Genomic DNA, 23,799 nt, shown 5'->3' with positions numbered 1-23,799 from the left:
TGTCCTATTTGTGATGCATAATTACAGAGAAATCCCTACTTTTTACCTGATGGAGTTAGAAGCTAATGTTTAGAGTGGCTGACAGAACCGCCGATGAATGTTAACAATATGTATTTTTCCTTTTTCTAGCCTAAATCGTTGGCCCAATATCTTACAATAATGGAGCAAAGGACTTCCTGCATTTACAGAAGGGAATCAGACCAGTTTTAGCTAGCACAACTTTCCACTGCAGCTATGCCAGTCGTAAATACCTTTCTTCAATAAAACTCCCCCACATGCATTGACAAGGCAAGCTCTTGCCTGACTGAAAGGGAAGGGGGGTTTTAGCCCACAGCCTGGGCTAACCAGAGAAACTAAACTTATATGATATTTCATACAATATCGTGACAGGCTACAGTTAGGGTTTGGATTACATTTACGGTGGGATTAGGGTTTTGGTTGGGATTAGGGTTAGGGGTGTGTTGGGGATAGGGTTTCAGTTAGAATTGGGGGTTTCTACTGTTTAGGCACATCAGGGGCTCTCCAGACGCGACATGGCATCCGATCTCAATTCCAGCCAATTCTGCGTTGAAAAAGTAAAACAGTGCTCCTTTCCTTTCCGAGCTCTGCCGTGTGCCCAAACAGGGGTCTCAGGGAAGCACACAGGGAGCCTCCTCCCTGCACGATGCTTCCCTATGCCGCCGGAACGCTGTGATCATCTATGATCACAGTTTTCCGAGGGTTAATGTGCCGGGAGCAGTCCGTGACCACTCCTGGCACATAGTGCCAGATGTCAGCTGTAATAATCGGCTGACACCCGGTGGCGATCGGCTGCGCTCCCCCTGTGATTGCGGCCGATCGCCTATGACATACTATTCCGTCCATGGAAAGTAGGGCCCTCCCCACATGGACGGAATAGTACGTCTAATGGCAGAAAGGGGTTAATGCTATCTATTTCTTTTTGAGCATCAGATAACTTATTTTCCTCATATTTGACAATAAGGCGCATTAGATTCAATGAGCAGGTGCTGAGGATATTATTCCATTCATCAGAAAATTTTTCACAAAGAATAGTTGTAGATTTTTTCTTAAGTCTCAATCCCCTGGGGATCTTATCTTTTGAAATGTTGTAAGGTAGTGATATCCCACCACGTTTTGGTCTCCTGGATCATTAATTTTTCCAGCTGTATTAGCGCGTCAGGGGAATCACTGGTCTCATCAGGTGGGTTAGGAAAAACCTGTGCAGCCGTCCTGATTCCATCTCTAGATGAATCTGTCATGTTTCATTCGTTGTAGCAGATATTGGTCTGGGTGATGTCCTCAGCAACTGTGCTTAAATGTATGTGTGCACTGGGTGGAGTATAGGACTTGTCATCACTTTGTCAGTCAGCCATTAAATGATTAGCCGCAAAGGAGACACAATTTACAGAATATTTATACCTGTTTGCGTACAAAAATAGATTTGGCCTGGCTGTCGGTGAGTGCAGTGTCCGCTGGGTGTCAGTGAGTGCGGTGCCCGACCTGTGCTGGCTGTCCGTAAGTGCGGCCCCTGCCTCGTGCCTGGCTGTCGGTGAGTGCAGCACCCACCTCGTGCCTGGCTGTCGGTGAGTGCAGCACCCACCTCGTGCCTGACTGTCGGTGAGTGCAGCACCCACCTCGTGCCTGGCTGTCGGTGAGTGCAGTGTTCACTGGGTGTCAGTGAGTGCGGTGCCCGCCCTGTGCTGGCTGTCCGTAAGTGCGGCCCCTGCCTCGTGCCTGGCTGTCAGTGAGTGCAGCACCCACCTCGTGCCTGGCTGTCGGTGAGTGCAGCACCCACCTCGTGCCTGGCTGTCGGTGAGTGCAGTGTTCACTGGGTGTCAGTGAGTGCGGTGCCCGCCCTGTGCTGGCTGTCCGTAAGTGCGGCCCCTGCCTCGTGCCTGGCTGTCAGTGAGTGCAGCACCCACCTCGTGCCTGGCTGTCGGTGAGTGCGATGCTCACCCTGTCCCTGGCTGTCATTCAGTGCGGTGCCCGTCCCGTTCCTGGCTGTCTGTGAGTGCAGTGCCCGCTGTGTGCTGGCTGTCGGTGAGTGCGGCGCCTATCCTGTGCCTGGCTGTCGGTGAGTGCAGTGCCCGCTGTGTGCTGGCTGTCGATGAGTGCGGCGCCTGCCCCGTGCCTAGCTGTGAGTGCTGCACCTGCCCCGTGCCTGGCTGTCGGAGAGTGCGATGCTCGCCCTGTCCCTGGCTGTCATTGAGTGCGGTGCCCGCCCTGTGCCTGGCTGTCGGTGAGTGCAGTGCCCGCCCTGTTCCTGGCTGTTGGTGATAGCGGCGCCAACTCCGTGTCAGGCTGTCGGTGAGTGTGGCGTCTGCCCCGTGTCTGGCTGTCAGTGGCTGCAGTGCCCACGCCGTACTTGGCTGTCGGTGAGTGCAGCGCGTGCCCCATATCTGGCTGTCGATGGCTGTGGCGCCCACCCCATGTCTGGCTGTTGGGGAGTGTAGTTCCCGCTCCGTTTCTGGCTGTCGGTGGCTGCGGCGCATGCCCCGTGCCTGGCTGTTGGGGAGTGTAGTGCCTGCTCCATATCTGGCTGTCGGTGAGTGTGGTGCCTGCCCTGTGCCTGGCTGTTGGGGAGTATAGTGCCCACTCCGTGTCTGGCTGTCGGTGAGTGCGGTGCCTGCCCTGTGTCTGGCTGTTGGGGAGTGTAGTGCCCGCTCCGTATCTGGCTGTCAGTGGCTGTGGCGCCCGCCCCGTGTCTGGCTGTTGGGGAGTGTAGTGCCCGCTCCGTATCTGGCTGTCGGTGAGTGCGATGCCTGCCCTGTGTCTGGCTGTTGGGGAGTGTAGTTCCCTTCTCCGTATCTGGCTGTCGGTGGCTGCGGCGCCCGCCCCGTGTCTGGCTGTTGGGGAGTGTAGTGCCCGCTCCGTATCTGGCTGTCGGTGAGTGCGGTGCCTGCCCTGTGGCTGGCTGATGGGGAGTGTAGTGCCCGCTCCGTATCTGGCTGTTGGTGGCTGCGGCGCCCGCCCCGTGTCTGGCTGTCGGTGAGTGCGGTGCCTGCCCTGTGTCTGGCTGTTGGGGAGTGTAGTGCCCGCTCCGTATCTGGCTGTCGGTGAGTGCGGTGCCTGCCCTGTGTCTGGCTGTTGGGGAGTGTAGTGCCCGCTCCGTATCTGGCTGTTGGTGGCTGCGGCGCCCGCCCCGTGTCTGGCTGTCGGTGAGTGCGGTGCCTGCCCTGTGTCTGGCTGTTGGGGAGTGTAGTGCCCGCTCCGTATCTGGCTGTCAGTGAGTGTGGTGCCCGCTCCGTATCTGGCTGTCGGTGAGTGTGGTGCCTGCCCTGTGTCTGGCTGTTGGGGAGTGTAGTGCCCGCTCCGTATCTGGCTGTCGGTGGCTGCGGCGCCCGCCCCGTGTCTGGCTGTCGGTGAGTGCGGTGCCTGCCCTGTGTCTGGCTGTTGGGGAGTGTGGTGACCGCTCCGTATCTGCCTGCCGGTGGCTGCGGCGCCCGCCCCGTGTCTGGCTGTCGGTGAGTGCGGTGCCTGCCCTGTGTCTGGCTGTTGGGGAGTGTAGTGCCCGCTCCTTATCTGGCTGTCGGTGGCTGCGGCGCCCGCCCCGTGTCTGGCTGTCGGTGAGTGCGGTGCCTGCCCTGTGTCTGGCTGTTGGGGAGTGTAGTGCCCGCTCCGTATCTGGCTGTCGGTGGCTGCGGCGCCTGACCAGTGTCTGGCTGTTGGGGAGTGTAGTGCCCGCTCCGTATCTGGCTGTCGGTGAGTGCGGTGCCTGCCCTGTGTCTGGCTGTTGGGGAGTGTAGTGCCCGCTCCGTATCTGGCTGTCGGTGGCTGCGGCGCCCGCCCCGTGTCTGGCTGTCGGTGAGTGCGGTGCCTGCCCTGTGTCTGGCTGTTGGGGAGTGTGGTGCCCGCTCCGTATCTGCCTGTCGGTGGCTGCGGCGCCCGCCCCGTGTCTGGCTGTCGGTGAGTGCGGTGCCTGCCCTGTGTCTGGCTGTTGGGGAGTGTAGTGCCCGCTCCGTATCTGGCTGTCGTTGAGTGTGGTGCCCGCTCCGTATCTGCCTGTCGGTGAGTGTGGTGCCCGCTCCATATCTGGCTGTCGGTGAGTGTGGTGCCCACCCCATGTCTGGCTGTTGCAAGTTGTATTTCGTCTCCTCACTACTTTTCTCACATTTACTTGTATTTCTTCTTCCCAATAACTATTTTCTCCATCTGACGGAAGTCTCGCCAGCAATCAGACGATTGGGTGGTGATCACATGTTCTGCAGGAAGTCTCTGGAGGTCGCCTAGATACGGAGTATGAAGAGCGATACATGTGTAAGTCCTGTGATCATCACTGGGGTCTGATGTCTTATGGTGGGGGAGGTCCTGACCTGCACATTACTCGGGGATCTTGTGATCTCCTCTGTGAGTTTGTGACTTGCCATGTGATCCCAGCAGGGCTGTGGAGTCTGTAAGCCAAACCATCGACTCCGAATGCGACTCCCACTCCTCAATTTCCCTGAATTTTGACTCCACGACTCTGACTCCACAGCCTCCATCACTACTGATCATGGACGTGAAGTGCAGCACAAAGAACTGAGAGCCTCGGGTCAGGAACAGAACAGACGTTTATAGGACATTTAAGAACTTCCCCAAATTCTGATGGAATTGTTACATCACATCCTGCACTGTACTACTGCACCCAATATGTTATATATGATAGGAGTCGCTCCATTTTATACCAACTCCACCTATCTCGACACCAATTCCACGACTCTGACTCCACAGCCCTAGATCCCAGGACCGCCGCAGTGCAACCAACGCTTCCGTTGCAGAGTTTCTCGGTGATTTGTTACTGGAGCTACATGGGGTCCTATCACTTATAAACTTCTAGCATTGGGCCGCTCTAAGACCTGTGGGACTCGTCATCCTCGCAGGTCGGCTGCTGCTCGTTTTACCTGTTGGTTGATGGATCCCAGTGTAGTTGGTTGCATGTCTAGGGTTGTGAACTGATCCTTATTTCTAATTCCTTTGTTCTCCTCAGGTCCAGAGCACTAATGACTTTAGTACCCTCAGTAAAGTCTCCGCCATCTCTATGGGATACTTCAATGATGAATTTCAGAAATATTTTGTGAGCCGAACATGCAGGAGATCCCCACTCATCCACAGGTGCATACCCCACGTTTAATGTCTAAAAGATGGAGAAGGGAACATTGTCACAGATAATATTTCATAAACCAGATATCAAGGCCACCACCCATCCCCTGCCCCACCATGGCTGGCACTCAAATCAGCTGACCATCTAGGTGTCTATCTCCACTAAGTCACATATATGGATAATGCCATCCTGGTGATCTGTGTATCCTGTCCTCCAGGGGGCATTGTGTCCGGGCTCAGGCCATCACCCATCCCCTGCCCCACCATGGCTGGCACTCAATCACCCGACCATCTAGGTGTCTATCCATATATGTGACTTACTGGAGATAATGCCATCCTGGTGATCTGTGTCTCCTGTCCTCCAGGGGGCATTGTGTCCGGCTCAGGCCATCACCCATCCCCTGCCCCACCATGACTGGCACTCAATCAGCTGACCATCTAGGTGTCTATCTCCAGTAAGTCACATATATGGATAATGCCATCCTGGTGATCTGTGTCTCCTGTCCTCCAGGGGGTATTGTGTCCGGGCTCAGGCCATCACCCACTGCCTGCTCGAGTTCCTCCAGGACACGGCAACTTGTCCCCACAGGCAGGTAAGTGTCAGTCCCAGATATACACCCCTCTCGTGCTTTTTCTGTTATTTTTCTGTGATGTTAATCTTTCAGGTGCTCAGCCTTGGTTGTGGCTTTGATTCTCTCTACTTCCGGACGTGTGGGAGGACCGGTGGACTCGGATCCACTTGTATTTGGGAGGTGGATTTCCCGGCAGTGGTTCAGCGGAAGCGTCTCCTGATTGAACAGACCGAGGCTCTGAAGGGTCTGCTGAATAATCCGACGCCCCCCGGGGCTTCTAATGGGAAAGAAGGCGAGTGTCTATAAGTGGTCTCCATTACAACTCGTAGTAGGGCGCCAGAGCATGCTGGGAATTGTTCTAGGAGAGCCATGGTTTAGCGTGTACCTCCACGGTAGGTCAGGGAGAGGATAAACACTGGTGTGGAGAGCATGCAATATCGGGGTCACAATGGCACCAGGGTCACAGCTGTCTGCCTCCCCTTCCATTTGGACTTGTGTAAGCATTCTTGGTCTTGTAGGGCTTTGGAGAGAGCATTGTCCACCGTTTCCCGACCATGTCTTCTTCATTGCCTTTTCTTTCCCTTTGGATGTTACACGATTCCCGTGTGATGATGGGAGCAGAGGCTGTGGCTGCATGTGTGGGAGAATGAGGTCCATGTCCGGCCCAGTAGACCAGTCTGTAGTCTGCACAGTTGTGACCATGAGCTGATGTGGTGACCTTCCAACTTATTCACATATTGAATTCACAACTACTACACCAAGTGCTTTATCCAAAGTCACTGCAAAATATCAATTTTACTGATTCCTACAGATCATTCACCCCTTAAAGCGAAGCTGTGGAGAGGAGGAGAAAAAGATCCGTGCATACAAGGCACACACCCAAAATCTATAGACCCCTCTTAGCAAGTAGAAAACTGAGCAGTTCCTGGCTGTGTAAGAAATGGAGGAACACTGAAAACAATTGCAAAAAGAGAGGGGAAAAGAGAGAGAAAAAAAAAAAAGAGGACGTCCAGGATGAGAAAGTCATGGATGAGAAAGCCATCCGATTTACCAGATGAATCAGTGAACTGGGCGTCAGAGCATGGAGTCCAGGGGTCAATAGCCGAGGGACGAGGCGATGTGGGGAGCGAAGTGTGTGACACTTTCTCATCCTGGACGTCCTCTTTTTTTTTTCTCTTTTCCCCTCTCTTTTTGCAATTGTTTTCAGCGTTCCTCCATTTCTTACACAGCCAGGAACTGCTCACTTTCCTACTAGCTAAGAGGGGTCTATAGCTCTATATCAGGATTTATTGTGATCTTGCATTCAGTTCCCTGGGGACGCCCGGTGGGAGACTTCATGAGACTTCAGATTTATTGGCATTGATATTGTTTTTGATGTGTGCACACATATATGGGACTTCTGGCGATGTGTTCTGTGTTTTAATGGTTTTATTATGTCTACTAATAAATATTGCACATAATTCCAACATTGCCTTGTGATTTTGGGTGTGCGCCTTGTATGCACGGATCTTTTTCTCCTCCTCTCCACATGTTTACCCTCCCCATTCTTATTAGTCCTTATGTAGACTTGCCCTATAGTAATGCTCCCTACCTTTTTTGTTCTTGTCCCTTAAAGCGAACCTGTCACCAGTTTTGGCCGATACGAGTTATGGCCAGCGCCTTCAGGGCTTATCCAGAGCATTCTATAATGATGAATATAAACCCCCCGGTCCGACCTGCTAGAGAAGAAACTTTTATTATACTCCCCTGCGGGACGATCCGGTCTGGTCTAGTGGGCTGTCGCAGGTCTTGGTCCGGCGTCTCCCATCTTCTCGCGATGCCGCCCTCCTGCTTGCGTCGTGTCGCGCTCCTGCGCAGGCGTATTTATCTGCCCTGTTGAGGACAGAGCAAAGTACTGCAGTGCGCAGGTGACTGGAAAGGTCAGAGAGGCCCAGCAGGGCAGATAAGTACGCCTGCACAAGCGCGATGCCGGGAAGCCATGACGCAAGCAGGAGGGCGGCAATCATCAGAAGATGTGAGGTGCTGGACAAAGACCTGCGACACCCACCGCACAGGACTGCCCCCCGGGAGTATAAGTAGTTATTATTTTCTACTCTTGCAGGTGGGATCGGGGGGTTACATACATCATTATAGAATGCTCTAGATAAGTCCTGAAGGGCGGTGACCGTAACTCTTATCGGCCAAACCTGGTGACAGGCTCCCTTTAATGATCAGTGCCTTTCCTACTTAGTAGATTCCCTCTGGCTGCAGACATGGTCAAAGCCTGACACCATCTTCTAGTAGCTGAGGAATCTTAGACCATTCCTCACAGGCAGTGGCCTATACGTCACTAATTATCCTTGTTTGCTGCAGCCGCCTTCACATCCTACCAAATGTTTTCCTATGCTGTTCAAGTGGCTCTGACCATCTGTCTCCTGATAACATGGACTGTGAGCTGCTGGAATCATTGTCCTGGTAGAAAATCCAAGGATGTCCAAGCTTCAGCTCCTCACAGAAGACAGGATGCGATTTCCTGATACCTCAATCCATCTTGTTCTCTACACACTAGGTTTTTCCGTGCCAAAGTAAAGGAGACATCACCGCCCCTGCTATGCCTCACCATGGGCATCAGCATGCCTTACTGTAGGCATCGCAGAGCCCCCCGCTGTGCCTCACCATAGGTATCACCAAGCACCAGCTGTGTCTCTCCATAGGCATCACCAAGCCCCCGCTGTGTCTCTACATAGGCATTGCAGAGCCCCCCCTGCCGTGCCTCACCGTAGGTATCACCAAGCACCAGCTGTGTCTCTCCATAGGCATCATCGAGCCCCCTCCTTTCTTCACCGTAGACATCATCAAACCCCCATTATGGTTCACTGTAGACATCACTGAGTCCCCCCGTGCCTCACTGTAGACATCACCGTTCTCCCGCCATGGTTCACAGTAGACATCTTCTAGCCCTCGCTGTGTTTCACTGTAGACATCACTGAGATCCTGCCGTGCTTCACTGTAGACATCACTGACCTCCCGCCATGGTTCACAGTAGCCATCATCTAGCCCCCGCCGTGTTTCACTGTAGATATCACTGAGATCTTGCCGTGTTTCACTGTAGACATCACTGACCTCCCGCCATGGTTCACAGTAGCCATCATGTAGCCCCCGCCGTGTTTCACTGTAGATATCACTGAGATCTTGCTGTGTTTCACTGTAGACATCACTGACCTCCCGCCATGGTTCACAGTAGACATCATGTAGCCCCCGCCGTGTTTCACTGTAGATATCACTGAGATCTTGCCGTGTTTCACTGTAGACATCACTGACCTCCCGCCATGGTTCACAGTAGCCATGATCTAGCGCCCGCCGTGTTTCACTGTAGACATCACTGAGATCCTGCCGTGCTTCACTGTAGACATCACCGACCTCCCGCCATGGTTCACAGTAGACATCATCTAGCCCCCGCCATGTTTCACTGTAGACATCACCGACCTCTCGCCATGGTTCACAGTAGCCACCATCTAGCCCCCGCCGTGCTTCACTGTAGACATCACTGAGATCCTGCCGTGCTTCACTGTAGACATCACCGACCTCCCGCCATGGTTCACAGTAGCCATCATCTAGCCCCCGCCATGGATGATCCCAACCAGGGATTCAAGCTTCAGGAGGCTAATTTGCATTTTCCAGGTGCCTTCTGGGAAGAGCAAGGAGTCTCCCTAAGCTAGAAGATCGTTGGGTACAGCCGGGACCAGCTGCTTGGAAAGCATCACCAAACCAGGGATTCAAGCTTCAGGAGGCTAATTTGCATGTTCCAGGTGCCTTCTGGGAAGAGCAAGGAGTCTCCCTAAGCTAGAAGATCGTTGGGTACAGCCGGGACCAGCTGCTTGGAAAGCATCACCAAACCAGGGATTCAAGCTTCAGGAGGCTAATTTGCATATTCCAGGTGCCTTCTGGGAAGAGCAAGGAGTCTCCCTAAGCTAGAAGATCGTTGGGTACGGCGCGCGAATTTTTGCCTGTAGGACATTATTGCAAGAGAGCTTGGCTGAGTAGATTACACAAGAAGGAAAACACACAGCAAGTCAGCAGGATCTAGGAGCAACATGGCAGATGTGACAACCTACATGGTCAGCTGCAGCATGTGCTACATGTTCACAGATCGACGAGAAGAAGAATCAAATTTCACCTGTCAGAAGTGTAGACTAGTGGCCCTTTTAGAAGAAAAGGTGCGGGGTCTGGAAGAAAGAATAGCAACTTTGAAACTCATCAAAGAGAATGAAGACTTTCTAGACAGAACAGAAGCATCTCTACTGGTCACAGAAGGTGAAAAAAGTGTCAGAGAACCTCCAAAAGCAGATGAGTGGAAGCATGTGACCAAAAGAAGCAAGAAGACGATGGAGAAATCGCCAACCACGCAACTGAAGAACCGATATCAAATCTTTGTAGAGGATGAAGATGGCACACTTAAGGATGAAGCAATACCAGCAAGCAAAAAAGAAAAGGGCACACAGCAACAAGTGACAGCAAAAAGTACAGCCAAGAAGCAACGAAGAGTGGTGGTGGTGGGAGACTCACTACTGAGAGGCTCAGAAGCAGCCATCTGCAGACCGGACATAACTGCAAGAGAAGTATGCTGCCTTCCAGGTGCGATGATCAAGGATGTGACCGATAGGATACCAAAGCTCTTCAGCTCCAAGGACGTCCACCCATTTCTTCTGATACATGTTGGCACCAATGACACGGCAAGGAAGGACCTACCGACAATCTGCAAGGACTTTGAAGAGTTGGGGAAGAAAGTAAAGGAACTGGATGCACAGGTAGTTTTTTCTTCTATCCTTCCAGTAGATGGGCATGGCACCAGGAGATGGAACAGGATCCTTGATGCAAACAACTGGCTAAGACGATGGTGCAGACAACAAGGATTTGGATTCCTGGACCACGGTGTGAATTACTGGTACGATGGACTCCTCGCCAGAGACGGACTACACCTCAACAAACCTGGGAAACACACATTCGCCAGAAGACTCGCTACACTCATCAGGAGGGCGTTAAACTAGAAGAAGAGGGGACGGGAAGAAAAACATTAGACTCGACCAAAGAAGACCCAGGAAAACATACTCAGATGGGAGGTAAGAACATTTCTAAAACAATCCACAGCGAGGAGATTGGAACAAAACAAAATCCTCTAAACTGCATGCTCGCAAACGCCAGAAGCCTGACAAACAAGATGGAAGAACTAGAAGCAGAAATATCTACAGGTAACTTTGACATAGTGGGAATAACCGAGACATGGTTAGATGAAAGCTATGACTGGGCAGTCAACTTACAGGGTTACAGTCTGTTTAGAAAGGATCGTAAAAATCGGAGAGGAGGAGGGGTTTGTCTCTATGTAAAGTCTTGTCTAAAGTCCACTTTAAGGGAGGATATTAGCGAAGGGAATGAGGATGTCGAGTCCATATGGGTTGAAATTCATGGAGGGAAAAATGGTAACAAAATTCTCATTGGGGTCTGTTACAAACCCCCAAATATAACAGAAAGCATGGAAAGTCTGCTTCTAAAGCAGATAGATGAAGCTGCAACCCATAATGAGGTCCTGGTTATGGGGGACTTTAACTACCCGGATATTAACTGGGAAACAGAAACCTGTGAAACCCATAAAGGCAACAGGTTTCTGCTAATAACCAAGAAAAATTATCTTTCACAATTGGTGCAGAATCCAACCAGAGGAGCAGCACTTTTAGACCTAATACTATCTAATAGACCTGACAGAATAACAAATCTGCAGGTGGTCGGGCATCTAGGAAATAGCGACCACAATATTGTACAGTTTCACCTGTCTTTCACTAGGGGGACTTGTCAGGGAGTCACAAAAACATTGAACTTTAGGAAGGCAAAGTTTGACAAGCTTAGAGATGCCCTTAATCTGGTAGACTGGGACAATATCCTCAGAAATAAGAATACAGATAATAAATGGGAAATGTTTAAGAACATCCTAAATAGGCAGTGTAAGCGGTTTATACCTTGTGGGAATAAAAGGACTAGAAATAGGAAAAACCCAATGTGGCTAAACAAAGAAGTAAGACAGGCAATTAACAGTAAAAAGAAAGCATTTGCACTACTAAAGCAGGATGGCACCATTGAAGCTCTAAAAAACTATAGGGAGCAAAATACTTTATCTAAAAAACTAATTAAAGCTGCCAAAAAGGAAACAGAGAAGCACATTGCTAAGGAGAGTAAAACTAATCCCAAACTGTTCTTCAACTATATCAATAGTAAAAGAATAAAAACTGAAAATGTAGGCCCCTTAAAAAATAGTGAGGAAAGAATGGTTGTAGATGACGAGGAAAAAGCTAACATATTAAACACCTTCTTCTCCACGGTATTCACGGTGGAAAATGAAATGCTAGATGAAATCCCAAGAAACAATGAAAACCCTATATTAAGGGTCACCAATCTAACCCAAGAAGAGGTGCGAAACCGGCTAAATAAGATTAAAATAGATAAATCTCCGGGTCCGGATGGCATACACCCACGAGTACTAAGAGAACTAAGTAATGTAATAGATAAACCATTATTTCTTATTTTTAGGGACTCTATAGCGACAGGGTCTGTTCCGAAGGACTGGCGCATAGCAAATGTGGTGCCAATATTCAAAAAGGGCTCTAAAAGTGAACCTGGAAATTATAGGCCAGTAAGTCTAACCTCTATTGTTGGTAAAATATTTGAAGGGTTTCTGAGGGATGTTATTCTGGATTATCTCAATGAGAATAACTGTTTAACTCCATATCAGCATGGGTTTATGAGAAATCGCTCCCGTCAAACCAATCTAATCAGTTTTTATGAAGAGGTAAGCTATAGGCTGGACCACGGTGAGTCATTGGACGTGGTATATCTCGATTTTTCCAAAGCGTTTGATACCGTGCCGCACAAGAGGTTGGTACACAAAATGAGAATGCTTGGTCTGGGGGAAAATGTGTGTAAATGGGTTAGTAACTGGCTACGTGATAGAAAGCAGAGGGTGGTTATAAATGGTATAGTCTCTAACTGGGTCGCTGTGACCAGTGGGGTACCGCAGGGGTCAGTATTGGGACCTGTTCTCTTCAACATATTCATTAATGATCTGGTAGAAGGTTTACACAGTAAAATATCGATATTTGCAGATGATACAAAACTATGTAAAGCAGTTAATACAAGAGAAGATAGTATTCTGCTACAGATGGATCTGGATAAGTTGGAAACTTGGGCTGAAAGGTGGCAGATGAGGTTTAACAATGATAAATGTAAGGTTATACACATGGGAAGAAGGAATCAATATCACCATTACACACTGAATGGGAAACCACTGGGTAAATCTGACAGGGAGAAGGACTTGGGGATCCTAGTTAATGATAAACTTACCTGGAGCAGCCAGTGCCAGGCAGCAGCTGCCAAGGCAAACAGGATCATGGGGTGCATTAAAAGAGGTCTGGATACACATGATGAGAGCATTATACTGCCTCTGTACAAATCCCTAGTTAGACCGCACATGGAGTACTGTGTCCAGTTTTGGGCACCGGTGCTCAGGAAGGATATAATGGAACTAGAGAGAGTACAAAGAAGGGCAACAAAATTAATAAAGGGGATGGGAGAACTACAATACCCAGATAGATTAGCGAAATTAGGATTATTTAGTCTAGAAAAAAGACGACTGAGGGGCGATGTAATAACCATGTATAAGTATATAAGGGGACAATACAAATATCTCGCTGAGGATCTGTTTATACCAAGGAAGGTGACGGGCACAAGGGGGCATTCTTTGCGTCTGGAGGAGAGAAGGTTTTTCCACCAACATAGAAGAGGATTCTTTACTGTTAGGGCAGTGAGAATCTGGAATTGCTTGCCTGAGGAGGTGGTGATGGCGAACTCAGTCGAGGGGTTCAAGAGAGGCCTGGATGTCTTCCTGGAGCAGAACAATATTGTATCATACAATTATTAGGTTCTGTAGAAGGACGTAGATCTGGGGATTTATTATGATGGAATATAGGCTGAACTGGATGGACAAATGTCTTTTTTCGGCCTTACTAACTATGTTACTATATGTTACTATGTTACTATGTTTCACTGTAGACATCACCGACCTCTCGCCATGGTTCACAGTAGCCATCATCTAGCCCCCGCCGTGCTTCACTGTAGACATCACTGAGATCCTGCCGTGCTTCACTGTAGACATCACCGACCTCCCGCCATGGTTCACAGTAGCCATCATCTAGCCCCCGCCATGTTTCACTGTAGACATCACTGAGATCCTGCCGTGCTTCACTGTAGACATCACCGACCTCCCGCCATGGTTCACAGTAGACATCATCTAGCCCCCGCCGTGTTTCACTGTAGACATCACTGAGATCCTGCCGTGCTTCACTGTAGACATCACTGAGATCCTGCCGTGCTTCACTGTAGACATCACCGACCTCCCGCCATGGTTCACAGTAGACATCATCTAGCCCCCGCCGTGTTTCACTGTAGAAATCACTGAGATCCTGCCGTGCTTCACTGTAGACATCATTGACCTCTCGCCATGGTTCACAGTAGACATCATCTTGCCCCCGCCGTGTTTCACTGTAGACATCACTGAGATCCTGCTGTGCTTCACTGTAGACATCACCGACCTCCCGCCATGGTTCACAGTAGCCATCATCTAGCCCCCGCCGTGCTTCACTGTAGACATCACTGAGATCCTGCCGTGCTTCACTGTAGACATCATCGACCTCTCACCATGGTTCACAGTAGACATCATCTAGCCCCCGCCGTGTTTCACTGTAGACATCACTGAGATCCTGCTGTGCTTCACTGTAGACATCACCGACCTCCCGCCATGGTTCACAGTCGACATCATCTAGCGCCCGCCGTGTTTCACTATAGAAATCACTGAGATCCTGCCGTGCTTCACTGTAGACATCATTGACCTCTCGCCATGGTTCACAGTAGACATCATCTAGCCCCCGCCGTGTTTTACTGTAGACATCACTGAGATCCTGCTGTGCTTCACTGTAGACATCACCGACCTCCCGCCATGGTTCACAGTAACCATCATCTAGCCCCCGCCGTGCTTCACTTTAGACATCACTGAGATCCTGCCGTGCTTCACTGTAGACATCACTGAGATCCTGCCGTGCTTCACTGTAGACATCATCGACCTCTCGCCATGGTTCACAGTAGACATCATCTAGCCCCCGCCGTGTTTCACTGTAGACATCACTGAGATCCTGCTGTGCTTCACTGTAGACATCACCGACCTCCCGCCATGGTTCACAGTCGACATCATCTAGCGCCCGCCGTGTTTCACTGTAGACATCACTGAGATCCTGCCGTGCTTCACTGTAGACATCATCGACCTCTCGCCATGGTTCACAGTAGACATCATCTAGCCCCCGCCGTGTTTCACTGTAGACATCACTGAGATCCTGCTGTGCTTCACTGTAGACATCACCGACCTCCCGCCATGGTTCACAGTAGACATCATCTAGCCCCCGCCGTGTTTCACTATAGAAATCACTGAGATCCTGCCGTGCTTCACTGTAGACATCATCGACCTCTCGCCATGGTTCACAGTAGACATCATCTAGCGCCCGCCGTGCTTCACTGTAGACATCACTGAGATCCTGCCGTGCTTCACTGTAGACATCATCGACCTCTCGCCATGGTTCACAGTAGACATCATCTAGCCCCCGCCGTGTTTCACTGTAGACATCACTGAGATCCTGCCATGCTTCACTGTAGACATCACCGACCTCTCGCCATGGTTCACAGTAGACATCATCTAGCGCCCGCCGTGTTTCACTATAGAAATCACTGAGATCCTGCCGTGCTTCACTGTAGACATCATCGACCTCTCGCCATGGTTCACAGTAGACATCATCTAGCCCCCGCCGTGCTTCACTGTAGACATCACTGAGATCCTGCCGTGCTTCACTGTAGACATCATCGACCTCTCGCCATGGTTCACAGTAGACATCATCTAGCCCCCGCCGTGTTTCACTGTAGACATCACTGAGATCCTGCCATGCTTCACTGTAGACATCACCGACCTCCCGCCATGGTTCACAGTAGACATCATCTAGTGCCCGCCGTGTTTCACTATAGAAATCACTGAGATCCTGCCGTGCTTCAATGTAGACATCACCGACCTCCCGCCATGGTTCACAGTAGACATCATCTAGCCCCCGCCGTGTTTCACTGTAGACATCACAGATCCTGCCGTGCTTCACTGTAGACATCACCGACCTCCCGCCATGGTTCACAGTAGACATCATCTAGCCCCCGCTGTGTTTCACTGTAGACATCACCGACCTCTCGCCATGCTTCCCTGTAGACATCATCAAGCCCCCGACATGCTACACTGTAGGCATCACTGAGTCATTGTAGTTTTAGGTCAGCAGAGGTGACGTCTTGTAGTTCAGGAAGACCTTCACATTTTATATGCCCTTTACGATGCAAACTGGGACCTCCGTGTCTGCTGCCACCAAATTTTGCTGTGTGACTTCTGAAGTCAATGGAGGCTTTTTGGCCACAAGTCTCTTTAAACGTGTGATGCAGACGGTGAAGGCTTCCTATTGCTGCCGTAGAAGCTGGAGTTTCTATATGAAATTTGGAACCTTGTATCTAAAATCATTCAATTCCTCTTTTATCTTGTATCCTCCTTGCTCGTACATTGGTGTCCTCTGTTTTTTTTCACCTATGCTCTCAACAGTCTAGAATATTAGTTACCTAGAGGCGATTGCCCATGAATATTTAGCGATGATTACACAGGAACGCTGTCGCAACTGATATGTGGCAATGCATCAGATCTGCAGCAGGTCATTAGTAACATAATCTCCACTAAGTACAACCTTAATTCCAAAAAATCTAAATCCGATGATCTGGAAATCTCTTATCGCCATATTTTATCACAGACGATATTATAGTTCAGAAGCTTGGGCATTTTTCATTTGAAAACATTGACTACCGTATATACTCGAGTATAAGCCGAGATTTTCAGCCCAAATTTTTGGGCTGAAAGTGCCCCCCTCGGCTTATACTCGAGTCACGGTAGCGGTGGGGTCGGCGGGTGAGGGGGTGAGGGCGCTGAGGTATACTTACCTAGTCCCAGCGATCCTCGCGCTGTCCCTGCCGTCCCACGGTCTTCGGCGCTGCAGCTTCTTCCTCTCTTCAGCAGTCACGTGGGACCGCTCATTACAGAAATGAATAAGCGGCTCCACCTCCCATAGGGGCGGAGCCGCTTATTCATTTCTCTAATCAGCGGTGCCGGTGACCGCTGATAGAGAAAGAAGCTGCGGCACCGAAGACAGGAGGGGACAGCGCGAGGATCGCCAGGACTAGGTAAGTATAGCATATTCACCTGTCCTCGTTCCAGCCGCCGGGCGCCGATCCATCTTCCCGGCCGGCGCCTCCATCTTCCCGGCGTCTCTGCTCTCTGACTGATCAGGCAGAGGGCGCGATGACGCATACAGTGTGCGCGGCGCCCTCTGCCTGATCAGTCAGAGCAGAGACGCCGGGAAGATGGAGGCGCCGGAACGAGACGCCGGGAGCTGCAATCAAGGGAGGTGAGTATGTGTTTTTTTTTCTTTATTGCGGCAGCGGCGGCACAAATTTATGTGGAACATCTATGGGGCACAGTGAACGGTGCAGAGCACCGTATATGGCACAGCACAGCTATGGGGCACAGTGAACGGTGCAGAGCACCGTATATGGCACAGCACAGCTATGGGGCACAGTACCGTATATGGCACAGCACAGCTATGGGGCACAGTACCGTATATGGCACAGCACAGCTATGGGGCACAGTGAACAGTGCAGAGCACCGTATATGGCACAGCACAGCTATGGGGCACAGTGAACGGTGCAGAGCACCGTATATGGCACAGCACAGCTATGGGGCACAGTGAACGGTGCAGAGCACCGTATATGGCACAGCACAGCTATGGGGCACAGTGAACGGTGCAGAGCACCGTATATGGCACAGCACAGCTATGGGGCACAGTACCGTATATGGCACAGCACAGCTATGGGGCACAGTGAACAGTGCAGAGCACCGTATATGGCACAGCACAGCTATGGGGCACAGTGAACGGTGCAGAGCACCGTATATGGCACATCTATGGGGCACAGTGAACGGTGCAGAGCACTATATGGTTCACACCTATGGGGAAATATGAACGGTGCAGAGCACTATATGGCACAGCTATGGGGAAATAATGATCTATTTTTATTTTTGAAATTCACCGGTAAATGCTGCATTTCCACCCTAGGCTTATACTCGAGTCAATAAGTTTTCCCAGTTTTTTGTGGCAAAATTAGGGGGGTCGGCTTATACTCGGGTCGGCTTATACTCGAGTATATACGGTAATTTAGAATTTGATGGCAGAGACACATCTAAGAAACGTTGTACCCTGAGCCGTGTCCACCATTGTACCCCGAGCAGTATTCATCATTGTGCAGCATCCCCTCTTCTTACAACTGTCTGTGAATGTGTGGGAAGTGAGGAGACAATAACTGGAGTTTTTGGAGAGGAACATTGTTCCATTCTTGTCTGATGTCGGATTCTCGCTGCCTTACAATTTGTTATTTTTTTCCCCCAATTTTTTTTTTTGTTTGTCCAGCCTGTGTTTGAAGACTTTCATTGAAGGAGAACTCCCCACCTCTCATGGACGCCTGTTCCATTCATTGATCTCCCTCACTGTCAAAAAGTTTTTTCCAATATCTAATCTATATCTTCTCCCTTTCAGTTTCATTCCATTGCTTCTCGTGTTCCATGTGCAAATGAGAATAATGATGATCCTTCTACAATGTGACAGACCCTCAGATATTTGTAGAGCTCTATTAAGTCTTCTCTCAGTCGTCTTTTTTGCAACCTAAACATTCCCAGATCCTTTAACCGTTCCTCATAGGACATACTGTGCAGATCGGTCAACATTCTGGTCGCTCTTCTCTGAACTTCCTCCAGTTTTATGTGTTGCCCAGAAATGGACACCGTATTCCAGATGAGGTCTGACCAAAGAGGAGTAGAGGGCAATAATGACTTCACGTGATCTAGACTCTGTGCGTCTCTTAATACATCCTAGAACCGTGTTTGGCTTTTTTTGCTGCTGCATCACACTGCTGACTCGTGTGCAGTCTGTGATCTGTTAGGATACCCAAGTCTTTTTCACACTTGCTGTTGCTTAGTTCTATTCCTCCCATTATATAGAAGTACCGGTACTTTTTGTTTTTCTTGCCCTGATGTAGAATCTTGCATTTCTCCCTGTTAAGTACTATTCTATTAGTCACTGCCCATTGTTCAAACTTATTTAGATTCTTCTGAATCATTTCTCTTTCTTCTCTAGTTAGCTACCCCTCCTAACTTTGCTTCATTTGCAAATTTGATTAGTTTACCTTCAGTTCCCTTATCTAGATAATCTATAAAAATATTGAACAACACTGGGGCCAGGACAGAGTCTTGTGGTCCCCCCCATCAATTGGATGTGCAACCATTTATCACCACTCTGAGTACAATCACTGAGCCAGTTATGAATCCACCTAACCAAAACCTTATCAATCCCATACTTCAATAAGTATAATGTGAGATACTTTATCAAATGCTTTGCTGAAGTCGAGATATCCAGTGGGTACGGAAAGTATTCAGACCCCTTTAAATTTTTCACTCTTTGTTTCATTGCAGCCATTTGGTAAATTCAAAAACGTTCATTTTTTTCTCATTAATGTCCACTCTGCACTCCATCTTGACTGAAAAAAACAGAAATGTAGAAATTGTTGCAAATTTATTAAAAAAGAAAACCTGAAATATCCCATGGTTATAATTATTCAGCCCCTTTGCTCAGTATTGGGTAGAAGCACCTTTTGAGCTAGTACAGCCATGAGTCTTCCTGGGAACGATGCAACCAGTTTTTCACCCCTGGATTTGGGGATCCTCGGCCATTCTTCCTTGCAGATCCTCTCCAGTCCCGTCAGGTTGGATGGTGAACGTTGGTGGACGCCATTTTCAAGTCTCTCCAGAGATGCTCCATTGGGTTTAGGTCAGGGCTCTGGCTGGGCCGGTCAAGAAAGATCACAGAGTTGTTCTGAAGCCGCTCCTTTGTTGTCATAGCTGTATTCTTAGGGTCATTGTCTTGTTGGAAGGTGAACCTTCGGCCAAGTCTGAGGTCCAGAGCACTCTATTTGTTTTAAACATCTTTTTATTGGTTTTAACATGTTTAAACACAGATACACGAATACACAGGTGGATTACAGCAAATTAGACATTGTAGATTGGGTAACTTTCAATTGTCAGATGTAATATTCGTTTTAGAACTGGTAATTAACAACATATTCACGGTAGTAAAGTTCTAGATATTCATAAGTGTTATTATTCTCTATACATCTATTAGAAATGGAGTACCATGACTAAGACTCAGCCCTTTATCTGGCCAAACAATCCTACTTCACCACCCTCATCACCTCACTATCCAACAACCCAAAATGACTTTTTGAAACCTTAAACTCCCTCCTGAAACCTAAAGTACAGGCCCCCATCTCCAATCTCAGTGGTGAGGATCTGGCCACTTCTTTCTCAAAAAAAATCAACCACATCCATCAGGATATCTCAGCCCAATCTCCTCAGTGCCTGGATCCCCTTCCCTGCCGCACCTCAAGCTCACTAGACATCTTTGAGCATGTTTCAGAAGAAGTTTCCAAGCTCCTCGCTTCTGCTCGGCCTACAACCTGCAATAGTGACCCCATTCCTTCACCTCTCCTGCAGTCTCTCTCACCAGTGGTCACCACTCACCTGACTAAAATATTTAACCTCTCTCTTTCTTCAGGTATCTTCCCCTCCTCATTTAAACATGCCATCATTACCCCTTTACTTAAAAAGCCATCCCTGGACCAGAACTGCACAGCTAACTACAGACCTGTCTCTAACCTTTCCTTCATCTCTAAACTCCTGGAACGCTTGGTCCACTCCCGTCTTACCCGCTATCTCTCGGATAACTCTCTTCTTGACCCCTCTACAATCCGGTTTCCGCTCTTTACACTCCACTGAAACTGCCCTCACTAAAGTCTCTAATGATCTAATATCAGCTAAATCCAAAGGTCATTGCTCTCTGCTGATTCTCCTGGATCTCTCTGCCGACACACTGGATCACCAGCTCCTTCTCACTATGCTCCGCTCTATAGGGGACAACGACACAGCCCTCTCCTGGTTCTCCTCCTACCTCTCTGACCGCTCCTTCACTGTATCTTTTGCCGGCTCATCTTCCTCTCCTCGTCCCCTTACTATCGGGGTTCCGCAAGGCTCAGTCCTGGGCCCCCTCCTCTTCTCTCTTTACACGGCCCCTATTGGACAAACAATCAGCAGATTTGGGTTCCAAAAACAACAAACTATGAATTAAAAAATAAACAGACTACAAACTAAAATGTGTCTATACAAATGCACAGAGCACAGGGAGCAAGGAGAACTGGATCTGCTAACACATGAAGAGAGATATGATGTCATAAGCATCACTGAAACTTGGTGCGATGATACACAATCTTGGAATACAAACCTTGAAGGCTACAACTTATTTTTTAGAAACAGTAATAACAAGAGGGGAGGTGGTGCATTGTATGTTAGGAAAACCCAACATCTCCACAGAGATCCAAGCTTCAGAGACTGGTAGCTCTGTAGAAACGGTTTTGGTAAGAATACAAGAAGAGAAGAACAGAAAGGACACTATTGTAGGTGTTTTCTACACGCCATCTGGACAGACTGAAGATATGGATGAACAGTTTTCCATTTTGCCTCCGGCCATTATAATTGGACTTTGGTCCAGCGATCACTCCAGCATTCCTGGATTGTGGAGATATACAGTACAGATCAAAAGTTTGGACACACCTTCTCATTTAAATTTTTTTCTGTATTTTCATGATTATAAAAATTGTAAATTCACACTGAAGGCATCAAAACTATGAATTAACACATGTGGAATTATATACTTAACAAAAAAGTATGAAACAACTGAAATTATGTCTTATATTCTAGGTTCTTTAAAGTAGCCACCTTTTGCTTTAATGACTGCTTTGCACACTCTTGGCATTCTCTTGATGAGCTTCAAGAGGTAGTCACCGGAAATGGTTTTGACTTCACAGGTGTGCCCTGTCAGGTTTAATAAGTGGGATTTCTTGCCTTATAAATGGGGTTGGGACCATCAGTTGTGTTGAGCAGAAGTCTGGTGGATACACAGCTGATATTCCTATTAAATAGACCGTTAGCTGCTTTTTTCTTGCCATAATGCAAATTCTAAGTCAAGAAAAATGAGTGGCCATGATTACTTTAAGAAATGAAGGTCAGTCAGTTCGAAAAATTGGGAAAACTTTGAAAGTGTCCCCAAGTGCAGTGGCAAAAACAATCAAGCGCTACAAAGAAACTGGCTCACATGAGGACCGCCCCAGGAAAGGAAGACCAAGAGTCACCTCTGCTTCTGAGCATAAGTTTATCCGAGTCACAAGCCTCAGAAATCGCAGGTTAACAGCAGCTCAGATTAGAGACCAGGTCAATGCCACACAGAGTTCTAGAGCAGACATATCTCTACAACAACTGTTAAGAGGAGACTTTGTGCAGCAGGCCTTGATGGTAAAATATCTGCTAGGGAACCATTGCTAAGGACAGGCAACAAGCAGAAGAGACTTGTTTGGTCTAAAGACCACAAGGAATGGAGATTAGACCAGTGGAAATCTGTGCTTTGGTCTGATGAGTCCAAATTTGAGATCTTTGGTTCCAACCACCGTGTCTTTGTGCGATGCAGAAAATGTTAACGGATGGACTCTACATGCCTAGTTCCCACCGTGAAGCATGGAGGAGGAGATGTGATGGTGTGGGGGGGCTTTACTGGTGACACTGCTGGGGATTTATTCAAAATTGAAGGCATACTGAACCAGCATGGCTACCACAGCATCATGCTGTTTCATCCGGTTTGCGTTTAGTTGGACCATCATTTATTTTTCAACAGGACAATGACCACAAACACACCTCCAGGCTGTGTAAGGGCTATTTGACCAAGAAGGAGAGTGATGGGGTGCTACACCAGATGACCTGGCCTCGACAGTCACCAGACCTGAACCCAATCGAGATGGTTGGGGTGAGCTGGACCGCAGAATGAAGGCAAAAGGGCCAACAAGTGCTAAACATCTCTGGGAACTCCTTCAAGATTGTTGGAAGACCATTCCTGGTGACTACATCTAGAAGCTCATCAAGAGAATGCCAGGAGTGTGCAAAGCAGTCATCAAAGCACAAGGTGGCTACTTTGAAGAACCTAGAATATAAGACATAATTTCAGTTGTTTCACGCTTTTTTGTTATGTATATAATTCATAGTAACATAGTAACATAGTTAGTAAGGCCGAAAAAAGATATTTGTCCATCCAGTTCCGCCTATATTCCATCATAATAAATCCCCAGATCTACGTCCTTCTACAGAACATAATAATTGTATGATACAATATTGTTCTGCTCCAGGAAGACATCCAGGCCTCTCTTGAACCCCTCGACTGAGTTCGCCATCACCACCTCCTCAGGCAAGCAATTCCAGATTTTCACTGCCCTAACAGTAAAGAATCCTCTTCTATGTTGGTGGAAAAACCTTCTCTCCTCCAGACGCAAAGAATGCCCCCTTGTGCCCGTCACCTTCCTTGGTATAAACAGATCCTCAGCGAGATATTTGTATTGTCCCCTTATATACTTATACATGGTTATTAGATCGCCCCTCAGTCGTCTTTTTTTTCTAGACTAAATAATCCTAATTTCGCTAATCTATCTGGGCATTGTAGTTCTCCCATCCCCTTTATTAATTTTGTTGCCCTCCTTTGTACTCTCTCTAGTTCCATTATATCCTTCCTAAGCACCGGTGCCCAAAACTGGACACAGTACTCCATGTGCGGTCTAACTAGGGATTTGTACAGAGGCAGTATAATGCTCTCATCATGTGTATCCAGACCTCTTTTAATGCACCCCATGATCCTGTTTGCCTTGGCAGCTGCTGCCTGGCACTGGCTGCTCCAGGTAAGTTTATCATTAACTAGGATCCCCAAGTCCTTCTCCCTGTCAGATTTACCCAGTGGTTTCCCATTCAGTGTGTAATGGTGATATTGATTCCCTCTTCCCATGTGTATAACCTTACATTTATCATTGTTAA

General features: G+C 48.6%; 1 protein-coding gene across 3 annotated transcripts in view; it reads left to right on the top strand.

Moving 5' to 3' along the window:
• LCMT2 (leucine carboxyl methyltransferase 2) overlaps positions 1-23,799 on the top strand; it is a 138,174-nt gene that overhangs the window by 10,693 nt on the left and 103,682 nt on the right. For all 3 annotated transcript variants that reach the window (XM_069759631.1, XM_069759630.1, XM_069759632.1), the window contains exons 2-5: positions 4,163-4,257; positions 4,967-5,091; positions 5,591-5,672; positions 5,745-5,943. In XM_069759631.1, coding sequence (XP_069615732.1) covers positions 4,240-4,257; positions 4,967-5,091; positions 5,591-5,672; positions 5,745-5,943 — 424 coding nt within the window. In that variant the 5' untranslated portion in view covers positions 4,163-4,239. The remainder of the gene's footprint in view (positions 1-4,162; positions 4,258-4,966; positions 5,092-5,590; positions 5,673-5,744; positions 5,944-23,799) is intronic.

Source organism: Ranitomeya imitator, chromosome 3 (genome assembly GCF_032444005.1).
Source record: "Ranitomeya imitator isolate aRanImi1 chromosome 3, aRanImi1.pri, whole genome shotgun sequence".
In the NCBI taxonomy this organism is placed as follows: domain Eukaryota; kingdom Metazoa; phylum Chordata; class Amphibia; order Anura; family Dendrobatidae; genus Ranitomeya; species Ranitomeya imitator.
Note: the sequence above shows the minus strand (reverse complement) of the source record. Positions and strands in the feature narration are given on the sequence as shown.